An 18,662-nucleotide genomic window follows, 5' to 3' on the forward strand; every position below is an offset into this window, starting at 1 on the left:
ATTTGTAATAATTATTTTATTAAGCCCTGGAATAATAATATTACTAATATAATATTAAGCAGATTTGTTTCAGTAATTTTTAAGAATTTTTTCCGGAAATTCTGCAGTAATTTGCATCAGAAATTTGTGTTGTGTCAAACTAATGAATCTTTAATTAAATGTAAGTTAAAAAAAACCCATTTTAAATCTTTGTATTTTGTCGTAGTTGATAAAAACAAATAATGTTTTAAATATCGTCTAGTGTTGATTATAATAATATTATAATAAGCTCCATGATATTTTCAAGTCAAGTGTCACTTTGAGTTGAAAAAACAGATAATTTAATGATTTTCAGGTCATAATTCAGCGTCATCACACTCACACACACACACTCACACACACACACACACACACACACACACCACACCTTACTTATAGTAGAACTGTATTACATGTTGCAATACATACAGTAACATTTACACTTTATCTCAGCTGGATAAACGCCCCGCTGGCTGAGGAACGATGACGATGACGGGAGGCAGAAGCTTAAAGTCGCCGTTTGAAGATGAAGATCCTTCGAGTCGAGTCGAGTCGAGTCGAGTTATCAGTTCATAAAGTTTATTGTGCCCAAGTGGAATGATTCAGTTATAGGTAGTTGTTGTCTCAGTCGAGCCTTCATGCTACATTCAAGTAATGACTTCAAATAACTGATTCTACAGCCGTGGTTTATCGGAGGGAGTGTTAAATCTATCACTTATTATTATTATTATTATTATTATTATCTACATCTTAAAGTCTGATTACTACAAACTCAACAAGCTAAAACTGCTGCGACAGATTTGGACATCTGCTGGAAATTAAATGATAAGAAAATCTTATTTCTAAAGAGAATTAACTGAGTTTTGAAGGTGAAATTGGATCGTTTTTAGATAGTAGGTTTAAAGAAAGAGCTGCATCTCAGAGTTGTTCTCATTACAGATGTTCATATTTTGGGTTATATATTTTATTTTATATATTTTTATTCTCATTAAGGTCTTTGACATCTTGTCAGTCGGTGCTTTGACCAGTTTAAAGATTTGTTTCAGTCATTTTTCAGAATTTCTTCCTGAAATTCTAGGGTAAATTTGTGTCAAATGAATTATTCTGTAATTAAATGTAAGGAAAGAAAAATCATTTTGAGTTCAGTTTTATTCATTTTTTATTTGTCATGTGTATTCATATAAGATACAATTATAGTGAAATACTTAATTTTAAATTATTTATTGTTTATTAAGCCCTGGAATTTGGTGGCTAATATTAAGCAAATTTGTTTCAGTAATTTTTAAGATTTTTTCTTTCTTTCTTCAGATGTCACAAGATGCTTTTCATTTGATTTAACCCTTTATCAGGCCAAGAACTTTATTTGGTAACTTCAGTGGATATCAAAATGGGGTCGAGAAATAAATTGCAAATTGACTAGATTAAGGTGGCAAATCTGTGCGAAAAAAGTTGCAGATTTACGAGATTTAAAGTGGCAAATCTGCGTGAAAAGTTGCTTTTTCTCCCATGTCTTTCTCATAAATCTGTGACTTTTTTCCACGCAGATTTGCTACTTTAAATCTCTTAAATCTGCGACTTTTTTTTCCTGTAGATCTGCCACTTTAATCTAGTCAATTTGCAACTTTTTTCTCAAAATATTTTTATTTTTTATTTTGGATATCCGCTGAAGTTACCAAATACGGTTCTTCGCCCGATAATGGGTTAATGAGTAAAAGATGCACAAATCTCTTTCTTTTTTTTTCCGAATAAATCCATTTTGTTGCTGAGGGAAAATGAAGAAAAGCTGTTTTAGAGAGTTTAACCGGAGCGAGGGGTTCATATCAGGTCGTGTCTGATTGTCGTAAACATCACGTACAGAGGTGGCGTTCAGTGAGTGACGTCTAAAGGTGGAGGCTCTTTAACAGAACAACAAACTGGCGGCGCTGGCGGAGGAGGAGCAGGAGGAGGAGGAGCAGGAGGAGGAGGAGGAGGTGCTACGGGGCGGTGGAGCGTCCCAGGTCACTGCGTCAGGGCCAGCAGGATGTCCTTCACCAGCATGGTGCCGATCACCATCTTCTCACAGTTCACCGTCAGCTGGGCGCCGCCCTCCTCTTTGGTCGCCACGGTGACCAACACCAGGCTGCCGCTGGTCACCGTCCTGCCGGCGAACCTGTGGACGGGACGGTGAAGAGGAGGGACAGGAGGAGGGACAGGAGGACTGAGTCACAGCAGCAAAGATCAGAAACAAAGAGCGAGCAGCAGAATAAAGGAGGGACACAGGAGGTCAGCAGCTTCATCAACAACAATAATAATAATAATAATTAACCACAAAAATCTATTTAAAAATAAATAAAACTAAACACCCAGAGGGGGAAAATATCTTTCTGCTTCTTTAAACTTGAATCACTGCATTTTAGAGGGAAATACTGTGTGTTTATTGTTATTGTATAACAATTATTTTCATATAAAAAATAATAAATCTGTGAAAGAATAAGAAAATAAATGTGGAAATATGAAGAGTTATAAATTTAAGAATAAAGAAGAAAATTATTTATTTATCTAGCAAATATATAGCAAAAGCAATAGGGAAATTAATAAGAAAAAATAAAGGAAAAAAATAAATGATTTTAAGAAAATTGAAAATTATGTACAAAAAAGAAAACATTTATTTGAAAAAATGCATATATATCTTACATATATAAATTTAAATATAAAGGAATACACTTTGAAATAAATTAAAATGCCTAGAATTATTCTATTCTATTTTCCTTATATTTCCACATATATGTATTATTTTATTCATTTCTTTTAATGTTTATTTTATTAATGTACTTTGCAGACTCTGATTTATAATACAACATATTTTTTAATTTATATTGTTATTATTATTATTATTATTATTATTATTAATAATAATAATATAATAATAATAATAATAATACTTCCTACAATGGAAGTTAATTGAATTTATTTTTAATTAGGATTTAAAGTCATATCGCTACTTTTACTGAAGTACTTTTCCCACTACTTATCTTTGATAAATGTACATATTTAAAACGCATGACACAAGCTAAAACGTGAAGGGAAAAAAATGTCAACAAACATTAAAAATTATGCAGGGAAAAAAAAAAAATAAAACAAACAAAAAAATATATATATAAATATATATATATATATAAATATATATATATATATATAAAATAATTTTTATTTCATTATTATTATACGTAGTAATTCCTATAATGGAATTTAATTTATTACTATTGAATTTATTAATTTATTGAAATGGGCCTTTCTGCAAAATGAATATTTTTACTTTCGTTGTGTTACATTTATTTTGGTGATAAAACATTCATACTTAATAAGTTTTAATTAAGATTTAAAGTCAAATCTCTACTTTTACTGATGTACTTTTTCCACTACTGTATTTATTAATTTCTTTCTTTCTTTCTTTCTTTCTTTCTTTCTTTCTTTCTTTCTTTCTTTTCTTTCTGAATAATAATGAAAAGCTTTACTTTTGGTATGTTACATTTAATTTGATACTAATACATTCATAAGATTTAATTAAGACTTAAAGTCATATCCCTTCTTTTACTGAGGAACCTTTCCACTACTGGTCTTTGATAAATGTACAGATTAAAAACACACGCCAGAAGCTGCTTTACTGGTTAAAAGGTGAAGCTGAGCTGTGTGACTATAACCAGGACCTCCAGCTGACCTGCACTCTTTATCCGAGCCACAGGGGACTCTGCTGAGGTTGGCCGCCGTGGTCACCCTCTGAACGATGGCGTGTTCGTTCCGGCACTTCACGTCCAGAGTCAACTTCTCTGAGATCTCATTCATCCCCATCAGCTGACCTGAGAGAGAGAGAGAGAGAGAGAGAGAGAGAGAGAGAGAGAGAGAGAGAGAGAGAGAGAGAGAGAGAGAGAGAGAGAGAGAGAGAGAGAGAGAGATCTGAATCAATGTTTTCTGTCTCCCAGAAGAATAAAATGTAAATGAATCCCAGCGGTGAATAAACAGGTGCTGCTCAGTGTGGAGACTCATTAAACTGCTGTTTCATTTATAAAGTCAGATTATTTACCAGCTACAGACATATACAGTATCATATATATATACAGTCATGGAGAAAAATTATTAGACCACCTTGTTTTCTTCAGTTTCTTGTTTATTTTAATGCCTGGTGCAACTAAAGGTACATTTGTTTGGACAAATATAATGATAAATATAAATATAAATATAATGATAACAACAAAAATCGATGATATCTAGACATTTAACATGGTTTTCTTGATATTGATTTTGGTTTTTATCAAGAAAAACATGGAAAATGTTTAGATATCAGCTCTTAACCCTTTATCAGGCAAAGACCTATATTTGGTAACTCCAGGTAATATTTCGAGAAAAAAGTTTCAAATTTACTAGGTTAAAGTGGCAAATCTACTAGAAAAAAAGTTGCAGATTTATGAGAAAAAAGTGGGAAAAAAGCAACTTTTTTTCTCCCAGATTCACCACTTTAAATCTCATAAATCTACGCATTTTTTTCTCGTAGATTTGCCACTATAATCTCGTAAATTTTTTTCTCAAAATATTATTTCATATGTGGTTTTTTTTACACATTCTGGCAGTATGTAATATCCTCCAATATTCTCTAGGGTTGAAATTTGGAATTTGCAAGTATTTCAATGAGTGCCATATTAAGGGTTAAAGTGTTGAATCTGGGAGAAAAAAGTTGCTTTTTTCCCACTTTTTTCTCGTAAATCTGCGACTTTTTTTCTTGTAGATTTGCCACTTTAATCTAGTAAATTTGCAACTTTTTTCTCGAAATATTACCTGAAGTTACCAAATATAGTTCTTTGCCTGATAAAGGGTTAAATTAAACTCTTATCAGCTATTTTTGTTGTTATCAAATAACAAATGTATCTTTAGTTGTACCAGGCATTAAAATGAGCAAGAAATTGACGAAAACAATGGTGTAATAATTTTTTCCATGACTGTATTATACTGTATATTCAGCTAACAGACTTTGATGTGAGACTGAATGATAAAAATGATGCTGAAACTTAAACCAGAATGCTCTGATGCTTCCCACTGAACACAGTAACACAGAGACTCAATCAGCTCCGTCAGTCAATTAAAGGCAATAAACATCATCAATCTGTTGTTAGATTAATAGGAGGAAATGTTGCACCAAAGTTTTCTCTTTTTGTGCAGATTTTGTAGATTTGCAGGTCAAAAGACATGGAGACGTCTGGTCAGATTTCTGATGTTTAAACATGTTTATATATCAGTCAGCCTTAACTGCTCAAACAATAAGTTTCTTGACAGAAGATTCATTGACATAATTACTAAATTAGTAATTACATTTATGAATTTTCTAAGTGAGTCAGGTTTTTGCAGGTCCCTTAAAAGTCTTTAAAAGTCTAAAATCCACATATCTGAATTTTAGGCCTTAAAATAAATAAGATTTTGATGGGTGATAAAAATTGATTGGATTATTAAGTTCATGGTTCATGGTTCATGGTCATTCTGTCTTCTCATTTTGTGTCTTTTTTAGTCCTTTAGTCCAACATAAAATGTGATTTTGAATCTTTTTTTTTACTTTCAAAACACTATCATGCTCAATAAAGAATTTTAAATGTTGCAAATCTAACATATAAGAGGGTTCCATCCAGTTCTATCATTTGATACTAAATCTATTTGAGCTTGTCTCCAGTTTTACTTGTTATATCATCATCAAACTGAAACTGGCCTCATGGAGTTTACAGCCAGAACTTTAGAGGTAAATTTACAGTAGGGCTCCACGCTGCTTTGTTTTCTAGTCTGGATGGAGTCAACAAGTCTGGATTATTTGGAGCTTTTGGAGACTCCACAGTGTTAAAGTCAAGACGTCCTTCGACCTGCAGATCACAGAAACTAAATCTAAAAAAACAGACTGTGTGACCCTGCAGCGCTGCAGGTTCCCAGCATGCTCAGTGGTCTTTCATCAGAAAGTTGAGGAGACAGAAATATGAATGTTTGTTTGTTCACACGGTGCTTCAGAGTGAATCAGGATCAGTGGATGAGCATTTCCAGTCATTCCTGTGCAGCAGCAGCGTGAGCAGCAGGTTAGTACAGGTGAGTCTGTCTGCAGCTACAGACCTCCAGGTGCAGGTAAGTGTTGTTACCAAGGCAACAGGAGGAGGGGGAGGAGGGGGGGAGTCAGCCGGAGGAGTTAGAGGAGGAGGAGGAGGAGGAGGAGGGTCTGTGTGAGGTCAGCTAAGAGGCAGGTGGCACACAGATGGCTGGAGAAACAAACGTCTAACTTACCCAGGTAAAGGTTCTCTAGGGGACAGTACGGAGAGGAGGAGTTCAGAGTCACTCAGTCCGTTAGTGTTAGTCAGGACGGAGATGAACACCACAACACAAACATGCTGCGGACTCAAGTCTGTAGCTGCTCGCCTCAAACTCTATCTGCTCATATCTTGTTCAGAAAAAACCTGACTGGGGTTTTTAAAAACCCTTATCATACATCCTAATTTTATGTTTTCCTTTATTAATTGTTTATTAGAATCCCTTTTTGTGTCGCTATCCTTCTAATGCACAATATGGGTCAAAAATGACCCATATCCATTTTTTAGCTAAGTAGTTAGCTTGCTAAGCTAACTACTTAGCTAAATACTTAGCCAAGAAGTTAGCTAATTAGTTAGCTAAGCAAGCTACTTAGCCAAGTAGGTAGCTATGTAATAACACAAAAACCTTTTTCAAAGGGTTAACCCTTTGATGCACAACATTCCCCATGTTATTTAATGCTGCTGTGTGTTTCCGTGCTCTATCTTTTGATATCAACTTATTTTATGATTGAATATTCCAAGTATTCTTTAAATATTTTTTTGATAACAACAGATCATTATTTCCATTTTGATTCTCATACTTTATGAAGAAAAAACGTTTTTGTGTTATTACATAGCTAACTACTTGGCTAAGTAGCTTGCTAAGCTAACTAATTAGCTAACTTCTGGGCTAAGTAGTTAGCTATGTAGTTAGCTTAGCAAGCTAACTACTTAGCTAAAAAATGGATATGGGTCATTTTTGACCCATGTTGTGCATTAGAAGGATAGTGACACAAAAAGGGATTTTATTAAACAATTAATAAAGGAAAACATAAAATTAGGATGTATGATAAGGGTTTTTAAACACACAGGATCTGTCCCAGAGCCCACAAACATGCAGCAACGTTTTTATTTTCCCTCTGGACCTGACAAATGTCTGATTTACTCAAACAAACTCATCAAAATATTTACAGCAGATTAAAATACCAAAGAAAAAGAAATAAACCCTCTAATAACAGACGTCACTGAAACTGTCCATGAAATAAATTATGGAAAAATTGACCTTTACCATAAGATTATTATTGACCAAATACAGTCATGGAAAAAATTATTAGACCACCCTTTTTCTTTCATTTCTTGTTCATTTAATGTGTGCTGATGAGAGTTTAATTTAAGAGCTGGTATCTAGACATTTAACATGGTTTTATTGATAACCAAAAATCATTATCAATTGTGTCTTTTTATTGGTCAATATACGTCTTTTTTGGTAATTTTGTGTCTTTATTTGGTCAATTTGTGTATTTTTTTGTCATTAAACGTCTTTTTTGTTCATTCTGTGTATTTTTTTTGTCAATTTGTGTCTTTTTATTGGTCATTTTAAGTCTTTTTTGGTAATTTTGTGTCTTTTTATTGGTCAATATACGTCTTTTTTGGTAATTTTGTGTCTTTATTTGGTCAATTTGTGTCTTTTTTCTGTCATTAAACATCTTTTTTGTTCATTCTCTGTATTTTTTTTGTCAATTTGTGTCTTTTTATTGGTCATTATATGTCTTTTTTGGTAATTTTGTGTCTTTTTATGGGTCATTTTACGTCTTTTTTGTTCATTCTGTGTATTTTTTTGGCAATTTGTGTCTTTTTATTGGTCATTATACGTCTTTTTTGGTAATTTTGTGTCTTTTTTTGTAATTTTACGTCTTTTTTGGTAATTTTTTTCGTCTTTTTTGGTAATTTTACGTCTTTTTTGGTCAGTTTGTTGTTGTTTTCTTCAATGCATTTTAGTGCCTGGTACAACTAAAGGTACATTTGTTTGGACAAATATAATGATAACAACAAAAATAGCTGATAAGAGTTTAATATAAGAGCTGATATCTAGACATTTTTTCCATGGTTTTCCTGATCATAACCAAAATCATTATCAATAAAACCATGTTAAATGTCTAGATATCAGCTCTTAAATTAAACTCTTATCAGCTATTTTTGTTTTGTTTGTTCATTATATTTGTCCAAACAAATGCACCTTTAGTTGTACCAGGCATTAAAATGAACAAGAAACTGAATAAAACAAGGTGGTCTAATAATTTTTTCCATGACTGTATTTTTTATATTCTTTAAAAGAGTGATTTTTCTGCTCACCTTGCTCCTTTTTATACTCGTTCTCTGTGAGGAAGACGGGTCTCATCAGCTCCCCGACCGGCGGCTGGATCGACACGAAGAATTTCCTGGTGTGAGTGCTGAAAATAGAGAGAAAAAACAGCAGTTTAAGGAAATATTATGTTATTATTATTCTTTTATATGTTCTAAAAGGACAGTGGGACGTCTGAACTGATGTGATCGGAGCTTTGCTGCTGAAACTAAAATCTCTGGAGCGCCTCAGAGCTTTGATGTGTAAAGAGAAATGGATACAGCGTCAGAATTTGATAAATTTGGTCCGATAACATTTGGAAAGACGCACAATTAAATCATTTTATATCCATTCAAGCCAGCAGAGAGCTGAACTCGGCTGTTTGAAGTCTGCAGTGAAACTTTATGAGCCTTTAGATCCAAGAAATGTCAATATTAACACCAGCATCGAAGTTTGTTCACAGTTCAGCTTTATAATGCAGTTAGAGCTCAGAAAAACCTCCTCGCACCGTTCAGTACATCTGTAATATTGTTATGTTTGATTCTTCAGAGCTGGTAGGATAAAAAACACACAATTCTGAAACATGTGGAGCATTTTTTGTAACACTTGCAGGAACTATTTTATTACAATTAGGTTTTTTTTCTTCAGATTTCCGATTTTTTAAGTCATTCTAACTGTTTTTCTGCACAAAGAAAAGTTGAGTTGTTCTGATTGCTGATTGCTGAGGAGCAGGAGAAGGAGGAGGAGGAGCAGGAGGAGAGGAGGAGGAGCAGGAGGAGAGGAGAGGAGCAGGAGGAGGAGAGGAGGAGGAGGAGCAGGAGGAGAGGAGAGGAGAGGAGCAGGAGCAGGAGAAGGAGGAGCAGGAGAGGAAGAGGAGCAGGGGGAGGAGGTTAGGTGGAGGAGGAGAAGAGAGGAGGAGGAGCGGGAGGATGAGGAGGAGGAGGAGAGGAGAGGAGAGGAGGAGGCCCAGGAGGAGGTAGAGGAGGAGGAGCAGAAGCAGAAGCAGGTGGAGGAGCAAGAGAAGGAAGAGGAGGAGCATGGGGAGGAGCAGAAGTAGGAGCAGGAGGAGAGGACAGGAGGAAGAGCAGGAGCAGGAGGCTGTAGAGGAGGAGCAGGAGGAGAGGAGGAGCAGAGGAGGAACAGGAGGAGAGGAGAGGAGGAAGAGGATGAAGAGGAGGATATGGATCAGGAGGAGGAGGAGCAGGAGCAGAAGCAGGAGGAGGAGGAGCAGGAGGAGAGGACAGGAGGAGGACAAAGAGGAGGATGAGGATCAGGAGGAGGAGGAGCAGGAGCAGAGCAGGAGGAGCAGGAGGAGTACCGTGCAGTACATCTGTAATATTGTTATATTTGATTCTTCACAGCATCAGTTTCTGTTTGTTGTTCTGTTTAACACTGAAACAGTGAATCCGTCTCACCACAGCTGGAAGTTCGCTGCTTGTGTCGAGTCGCAGAAATCGATGCCCATCACAGCTGTGGCCGACTCTCCTGCTGGCAGCAGCTCTGTAACACACACACACACACACACACACACACACACACACACACACACACACAGTCAGACTCTGATCTGAGATTAAACATGTCCTCCCTGTGTGAGCTGTGAGTCACAAAAATCTAAGTTAAGCCATAATTCAAAGTTAAGTCTAACAGCTCTGCTTCAAAGAAGGAAATCAGGTGACGTATAAATCCATTTATAAAGTCTTGATAGGCGACGTGCCACCATACCTCAGCACTTTAATAAACTGGTCTCATAGTTATTATCCAACACACTCTAGTGATTAATGCTCAATGTTCCCCGGACGAATACTGAATTTGTTAAAACTGCTTTCAGTTTTTCTGTGACGACTAAATTTCCCCACTGCAGGATAAATAAAGTCTTATCTTATCTTATATAAACCCATCCAATTCTCTAAACTCTAAAATCATGTTTTTCTTATGCTTTCTTTCACCTGTATTTTTTATTCTATTATTTCAACTTGTACACTAGAAATATAGAAAATAATCTTTAAAGAACAGGAGTGCATCATCAGCATATTGTTTACTCCACCGAACATGTTTCATTCTGTGAAGTTTGTGGGTTTTTTACCAACAACGAAATAAAATCTGGACCAAACAAACGTCCCCGTCCCTCACCGATCTCGGGGAACTCTTTGACCCTCATCCCAGACTGCAGCTTGACGTCCTCCATGTGCAGGTTCTTGGTGTCGGAGGAGGCGTTGTTAGTAAACTGCATCTGGACCGCCACCATGTTGGCGTCGGGGCTGAACGGCTGCCGGCTGAAACAAAACTCCACCGACAAACCCTCACCGGTGATCCGGTGCAGCAGCTCGTAGCTCTTCAGAGCGCTGGACGGAGAGATGGTCTGAGGAGGAGGAGCAGGAGGAGGAGGAGGAAGAAGAGAAGGAGGAGGAGCTCATTTTATACACTGAGCTCAAGTTTCAAAAAATGTTTGTATTGAGGTTCCTTGACAAGTACAAAACACTATTTTTCCAACTATTTTTCCTCATAAATATGCTACTTTTTTCTCATAACTCTGACACTTTTTTCTTGCAAATTTGCCACTTTTAATCTCATAAATATGCTACTTTTATCTTGCAGATTTGGCACTTTAAATCTAGTAAATCTGCAACTTTTTTTCTTGTAGATTTGCCACTATTTTTCTCATAAATCTGCCACTTTTTCTTGCAAATTTGCCACTTTTAATCTCATAAATATGCTACTTTTATCTTGCAGATTTGGCACTTTAAATCTAGTAAATCTGCGACTTTTTTCTCGTAGCTTTGCCACTTTAATCTAGTAAATCTGCAACTTTTTTCTCGTAGATTTGCCACTTTAAATCTCGTAAATCTGCGACTTTTATCTTGTAGATTTGCCACTTTAATCTAGTAAATCTGTGACTTTTTTTCTCGCATAATTGCCACTTTTAATCTCATGAATATGCTACTTTTATCTTGCAGATTTGGCACTTTAAATCTCGTAAATCTGCAACTTTTTTCACATAGATTTGCCACTTTAATCTAGTAAATCTAAAAAAAATGTGCAACTTTTTTCCTGAAATATAACCCCCCTCCCCCAGGTCCATATTTATTTGCTTTTCATATTTGGCCCTAATACCCTGTTGTACAAATAGGCCTTTTTTTCTAAACATAGAGTGTATCTTAGTATCTTAATGTCTTTTATGTAACTTCTCTAGTAAACATTCACCCTGTAAACATTCATCCTATAACTGTAAAAGTCACTAAACTCAAAGTGCAACATGCTGTAATCATGCCTTTTCAAACTCAAAATGCAGTTAATTTGACTTATAACTCATCCAATATTGTAACATTTATGTCACTCTTAAATTCAAACATGCAGCAGTGTGCTGTAGCTAAAAGCCTGCAAAGATTTTAAAATGACTCTCTGAGCTGCCAGGTATCATCACTTCTATAATCTGTGTGATAAAGTGGCGATCCGGCCCAGGAAGGTGTGAGACATGAAGACTTACAGCGGGAGAGAGGACGGCGTCAGACAGAGACCTAAATCTAGTACATCTGCAACATTTTTCTCGTAGATTTGCCACTTTAATCAAGTAAATCTGTGACTTTTTTCTCGTAAATTTGCCACTTTTAATCCCATAAATATGCTACTTTTATCTTGCAGATTTGCCACTTTAAATCTCGTAAATCTGCAACTTTTTTCTCATAGATTTGCCACTTTAATTTAGTAAATCTGTGACTTTTTTCTCATAGATTTGCCACTTTAATCTAGTAAATCTGCAACTTTTTTCTCTTAGATTTGCCACTTTAATCTAGTAAATCTGCAACTTTAAATCTCATAAATCTGCAACTTTTTTCTCGTAGATTTGCCACTTTAATTTAGTAAATCTGTGACTTTTTTCTCATAGATTTGCCACTTTAATCTAGTTAATCTGTGACTTTTTTCTCAAATTGCAATGATTCAAATTTAACAATAAAAATTCAAATTATGTAATTCAAATTCAGTTTCTGATGGCACATATTTCAGCCCATAGTTCTGTATCTACAAGCCTGCAGAGATTTTAAAATGACTCTCTGATCTGCCAGGTATCATCTCTTCTACGATGTGTGTGATAAAGTGGCGATCCGGCCCAGGAAGGTGTGAGACGTGAAGACTTACAGCGGGAGAGAGGACGGCGTCAGACAGAGACAGGCCCTCCAGGTCGGTGACGAGGCTGTTGGACAGGAAGGTGTTGACGGGCGTGACCTGAGGAGACGGAGCGGGTTCGACTGGGAGGAGAGACGCAGAGTGAGAGACACTTTCAACAAGGACGTTCCCATATTTAGACCTGCATTCATCTATTCATCACATCGTCTCTAACGAGAACAGTCAGCGGCTGTTTCTGTGATTCCATGAAACCATCACGAGGTTTGAAACAACCTTGACTTCGTCTCGCTGAATAAAACTTTTTTTTATTCTCTTTCAGGAGCAGAAATGTGACTCACAGTCGTCGAGGTCGAGCAGAGACATTTCTTTCTTCTCTTTCTTGCTCTCCTTCTTGACGGGCTTAGCCGGAGGTTTAGACTCAGCAGCCTGACAGAGATGAAAGCAGAGCTGACGTGACGAGACGAACATTTTTATGTCACTGTGACTGAATACAGAAGAGTTTGCTGTGAAAGTCAGGGACAAAATGACTTGATTTTAGATGCAGATAGAATGCTTAATATTGTTGTTTTATACCCTTGTAAAGCACCATGTGGTTTTCTTTTCCTGTGAAAAGTGCTTTACAAATAAAATGTACTTACTTACTTACTTACTTATCTACTGTAACACACTGAAAATTAAGAAAACATCAAACAGATCAAACAGTCTGAACACTTCATATAGAAAGTAACTCAGTTTAAGCACAGTGTTGTTAAAATGTGCAAAAAAGAACTGATTGAAGCACATTTCACCAGATTTTGTATTGACAACCACTAATAAAAAAGCAGAACTACGGATTTTCTGTTTGCATTAACATTAAAATAACATAAACAATGCTTCTGTAAACATGCAAATATAAAATGTGCAAAAGGTGCCATGCTCTGCTTAAGTGATGAAGTCTTTTACAGATTACACATTTGTGTCTTTTTGGCACTTTCAACTTTTTGTCCATTTTTGCCATCATGGCGATGAACTCCGTTACGATAAACAATAGTAACGTTGAGTACATCTTTTTTTCACAGCAATTATTTTTTACATCTCAAGAATATTAAACATTGGAATTGAAATGTGGAAAATAAATATTGAAAATGAAATTGCACAAAGTATTTGAACTTCGCTACTTGACACCTCTGCTGCACACTAACCTCTCACTATTATTTCATCATCAAGACCCTTTTCTTCATGTATTTCTGTCTATTTCTTTCCTAATCTGCGCTGCATTGAGCCCTCAGGGCCACCGTACTCACTCCACCTGGATTTAAAATGTTTCGGGTGTTTTTACCTTTTTTTTCTTCTTGACCTCGGCCTCGGACTCCGAGTCCTCGGACTCTGACTGGCTGCTCTCAGACTCGCTCTCCTCCTCCTCCTCGGACTCGGACTCCGAGTCGCTCTTCCGTTGTTTGCTCTTCCTCTCGTGCTTCCTCTCCTCTTCTTCACTGCTCTGCTCGCTGGAGAGGAACGTTCAAAGATTCAGAACTGCAGATTCAGAACTTTAAACTCAACAGAAGCCGTAGTTAGAAAAACAGAAGTACGTTCTACCTTTCACTTTCTTGCACCGGTTTCTTTAACTCTTTCTTTTTCTTCTTCTTGTCCTTCTCCTCCTCTTCCTCCTCCTCCTCCTCAGACTCGGAGCTCTCCTCGCTCTCTTCGCTCTCTGATCCCGAGCCGCTCTCCTCGCTGGCGCTGGCGCTCTCCAGGCCGCTGGCCGAGTCCGACTCTGAGGGGGAGGAGCTCAGGTCAGTTATTAAAGTATTACATATATATACAGCATATAAACAAGAGTTTAATATCATTCTTCATTTAAAAGAATCCAGATCAAACTTAAAGTGTCAAAGTCAAATCTGAGGCAATTTCTTGGTCTGTGAAGTCATTTATTATTAAATTTTTTTCTTGATTTTCTAGATTATTTTTTAATGATCCCTTGTGTTATTAACGCCACAGTGGCACTTTTGATGCACAAGGTTTAAAACATTCCCGAGCCTTTGAAAAAATGAAACTTTTCTGAATAAAATTTAAAGACTACAATTATACGTAAATAAATGTGGGCTTTATAAATTGATATTTCTTTTTAATTAAATTTTTTTTTTTTCGAATTAATTCTCCTATGTATATACTTGTTTAATATATATGTATATATATATATATATATATATATATATATATATATTTATATATATAAATCTATATATATATTAATTGACTATTTTTTAAATTTCTAATACATTTTTAATGTATCTATTCATTTTTAAATTAATAAATTCAAACTTATTTCTGTATTTCTTTTCATCATCATTTTTCCTATGCATCCCCCCCTTTTCGTTCCAAACAATTTATGTATTATTTTCTTATTACCTTCATACATGTCTTTCTTTTTATGCATTTTTTTACTAGTTTAAAATATATTTTTAATGCATGTATTAATTTTTTTTTGTGTAAGTTATTTATGTATTTATTTTTACTTCATTTTTCTTCTGGATTTTTTCATGTATTTATTTATTATTTTTTAATCAGATTTATTTCTGCCTGTTAAAGTTACCGCTGTCTGCTGACTCGGTGGGCCCGGACTCTCCCTCGGAGTCGGAGTAGAACGGCTTCTCCACCTTCTTCTCCTTCCTCTTCTCCCGGCTGCTGCATTTGGTCCACTCAGGCACCTGTAGGAGGAGGTCAGAGGTCAGACAGTGAGCCGGCGGCGCCGCCTCGCCGTGGACCCCCGCAGACAGAAGCAGAGACGTGGGCAGAGTACAGTAGCGTGGCCATGAACGCCTCTGCCTGGGCGTGAAGCAGCCAAATGAAGCCAGCCGTCAGATCTGATCAGATGTGACAGTCAGAGTTTAACTTTAATGCACAGACAGAAAGACGTCAGCACCAGGTGATGGCTTCATGACCAGAGGCAGAGATGGTTTCTGTAGTACAGGGAGCAGGTCCATTAGGAGAAGTGATGTCTCTGAGGAGTGCACACTGTCCTCCCACACTCATACAGAGAGAAAAACCTCTTTCTGACACCAAACTCATTAACCGAAGCGTCAGATAATGAGCGTGGTCGCCTCCCGCCCCGTTTAAAACCCACACGGTGAGAGGACCAAGCATCCTGCAGAGAGAATCACTTCTTTAATGGTCAAACCGAAGGAGGAGGGCGCTGAGTTTCAGGTAGCGTTGAGCTGAGCTAAGCACAGGAACGACAGCAACTACGTGAGGCGGCGAGGAGGGCGAGGGGGCGGGGCTTGGCTTGGCTTGGCGGGGGTCAGAAAGCACTCGGGTTTTGCTGCTACATGGGTTGGAGGATCGGGGAGGTGGCGGGCTCTCCACCGCTAACGGACTCACACTCGTTAATGTTGTGACTCTTTCAAGCAGCGTAAAAACCTGGCAGATGTGGAAAAGAAAAAAGATTGGGATGGAGGTGAGATTGAGAAGGAAGGAGAAATAGAGATATAGATATAGATATATATATTTTTTTTTAAAGAAAAAAGGCAAGAAAAAACAGGCACAGGAAGGTTTCTAGGTAAAAAAGAAAAAAAAAAGAAAAAGAAGAAGACGTGTGAGAACAGTTTCTGATATCAGAGACAAAAATGAACCCCTAATTTCATCAGTCACAAAATCTGTGGCCGGCTGCACAAAACACCTGATGTTCAGATTTAAGGTTTCCTTTAAATAAAGTCAGTTGAACAAAACATTCAAATCTTCCTGAAGAGTCTCAGAGGAGGCAGAGAGTCGACTCTATGGAAATGGTCATAGTTTATAGGAAACCACAGACTGTTTAAAAATATATGACAGCCCCCTCCAGTGAGGCCTAAACACCTGGAGCGCCCCCTGGTGGAAGGCTGCAGTACAGGTTATAAGCCCCGCCCCCTCTTGTTTGTTGATGCGTCATGAAACTAAAAACTGAGACTAATCATGTAAAAATACATGAACTGGAGCAATACTGCACTTCTATTAAAGGACTTAAGAGCAAGAAGGCTCTGAAAACTGACTTTGTTTTGGACCGATACTTTATTGATTGAGGATTCATGCATCATGTTCTTTATCTCTTTATTTATGTATTTATTTATTTTTTGTTTTGTCTGTTTCTTACCCTTATTTTGGAATTGCTGTTTATTTGATTTTGTTTGTGTTATTTTTTCTAACCCCCTGGCAAAAACTGTATATATTGTAAATTGTTATTGTGAATTAAAAATAAATAAATAAAAAAGATAATAAAAAAAATAACAACACCAGACTAATCACAAATGAGATCTAGTCTGGATACCACCAATTAATTTCTCCGTAGAGGAGGCGTGGTTTACGATCCTCCAGAGCCGTTTATTGGACGCTATGAATGTCTATCATAAGCGTCTGTACGTAGCTCTTAGCCAATCAGATCAGCCCCATTAGCTTAGCCACTAGCGGGGCTAGTTGGTAGATTAGGCTTTTGCCAAATCCTGTTGGAAGCAAGGCCAAAACATCCTTTTGGGTGGTTATAAAGGAGTGTAAAGCCAAACGTTGTTCTTCTTTTAAAATAAAAACCAGAATAAGACCGCAGCCTCCACTTAGCATTTTACTACCATGCAAAAGAGTTGAATGTGCAACCTTTCGCGCATGAAATAAACTTTAAAATCTTCTTAAGATTATATGTTACAAAATCAAGACATAGCAGAAAGTAGGAGGATACTGTGACGTTGACATAAATCCCTGTGTTATGTAGCATATCCTGAAAGTAAAAGCTAACATTGTGTAGTTTAACATGTGAACTTTTCCTTCTGTGAACAAACTGCATGAACTCTAGTGAAACATGTAAATGTTTGTTTTATCACAGTATTAATAGCTGCAGAGTAATGATATAACCAGGGCCAGGTGGCAGCCAGTTCTTCCTGAACGTCTACATATGTGTTTTGTTAAGAAAAATTAAGAAATTGTTTTTTTTAGAGCGATCCGAAGAAACTGGTACCTCTGCTTTCCTCCAGAAATTTTCCCACCTTTTTACCATGGCGGTCTATGAGGTTGTTGGTGCGTGTTGGTGGCGCATCATATGAGTGAGAAGACGAATTTCCCTATGTTTCTATGTATAAATTATTTCTGTAGAGTGGTATCTGAGGCTTCGAGTGCAGTTTCCAAATGTATTTTTTGACAAATTTTTCTCTGCCTCTCCACTCCAGCTATGACGTCATCCACTCTAGCCTCTCCATAGGGTAACATTGGGGGGATTTTTTGGCGTGTTTTTGCAGAATAATTTGAAAACCGTTTGCAGAAACCCTTAGAAAAGTCATAGCTCACTTGTCATGTTTGATTTGATACCTTTTTAGTGTATGTGAGACCAAAACTCTGGGAGGAGTAGTCGACCGAAAAAAAACATGGAAGAAACAGAAGAATAAATAGGAAGGTGGATAGTATATAGTGTGGTCTTACAAGTGCACTCAATTATACTTTAATTTAATCAAATCTAGAGAAGTTAAGGAGACTTAAGGAGGAAATTGAAGGTGTTTTGTGCAACCGGCAGCTCAAAAATTTCAGCCTTTTTTTCCTGGCACACTCCAATATAACTTCATCATACTGTAAATACTTAAAAAATATATTAAAAGAAATTTAAAAAAAGTCAACATTAACATTCACTACTTACGAATACGTCAGGCAAATATATACGACAATGCATTTAGTGTTCATCAGAGTGATGTTGGATTAAAATGAGCGAAATGACGAAGTGGAGCAGCAGGAGAAGCTGAAGAACCACAGCACTCACAAACACACAGCAACAACATCTGTGACACTCCACAAACGTGTCACACATTTCACGTGAGGCCAGGAAGGTGCAAGAAGAAGAAGAAACAGCTGATATAAACAACCTCCACTCAAGGTCCAAGAGCTGTGATAAAACCATCAGGACCATCACTGTTTCATCCAAACTGAAGACTTTAAATTATTCTCAACACTTGTAGGACTTTTTGTCCTTGTTGGCTACAAAAATAAGTGTAAAAAAGTGAGAAAGTCGACTCTTAACTGAAGAGTCTTTCATCAACTTCAGTTTTCAGTGTCAACTTCTGAAGTCAACATGGAAGAGAAGTCCAGAAAGAGGTCAGAATAATGAAATATATTAAAGGGAGGGT

General features: G+C 36.7%; 1 protein-coding gene across 6 annotated transcripts in view; it reads right to left on the reverse strand.

Moving 5' to 3' along the window:
• Window positions 1-1,604: 1,604 nt before the first annotated feature.
• Window positions 1,605-18,662, reverse strand: part of LOC131972962 (AP-3 complex subunit beta-2) — a 73,492-nt gene continuing 56,434 nt past the window's right edge. For 4 of the 6 annotated variants that reach the window (XM_059334788.1, XM_059334787.1, XM_059334786.1 and 1 more), the window contains exons 18-27: window positions 15,125-15,239; window positions 14,128-14,305; window positions 13,871-14,036; window positions 12,891-12,978; window positions 12,565-12,674; window positions 10,561-10,789; window positions 9,843-9,927; window positions 8,439-8,536; window positions 3,716-3,854; window positions 1,608-2,167 (exon numbers count right to left, since the gene is read on the reverse strand). In XM_059334788.1, coding sequence (XP_059190771.1) covers window positions 2,017-2,167; window positions 3,716-3,854; window positions 8,439-8,536; window positions 9,843-9,927; window positions 10,561-10,789; window positions 12,565-12,674; window positions 12,891-12,978; window positions 13,871-14,036; window positions 14,128-14,305; window positions 15,125-15,239 — 1,359 coding nt within the window. In that variant the 3' untranslated portion in view covers window positions 1,608-2,016. Of the gene's footprint in view, window positions 2,168-3,715; window positions 3,855-8,438; window positions 8,537-9,842; window positions 9,928-10,560; window positions 10,790-11,914; window positions 12,074-12,564; window positions 12,675-12,890; window positions 12,979-13,870; window positions 14,037-14,127; window positions 14,306-15,124; window positions 15,240-15,909; window positions 15,949-18,662 lie in introns of those variants that run through there. The other 2 variants (XM_059334790.1, XM_059334789.1) reach the window with 2 other exon arrangements.

The sequence above is a fragment of the Centropristis striata genome, chromosome 6 (genome assembly GCF_030273125.1).
Source record: "Centropristis striata isolate RG_2023a ecotype Rhode Island chromosome 6, C.striata_1.0, whole genome shotgun sequence".
NCBI lineage: Eukaryota > Metazoa > Chordata > Actinopteri > Perciformes > Serranidae > Centropristis > Centropristis striata.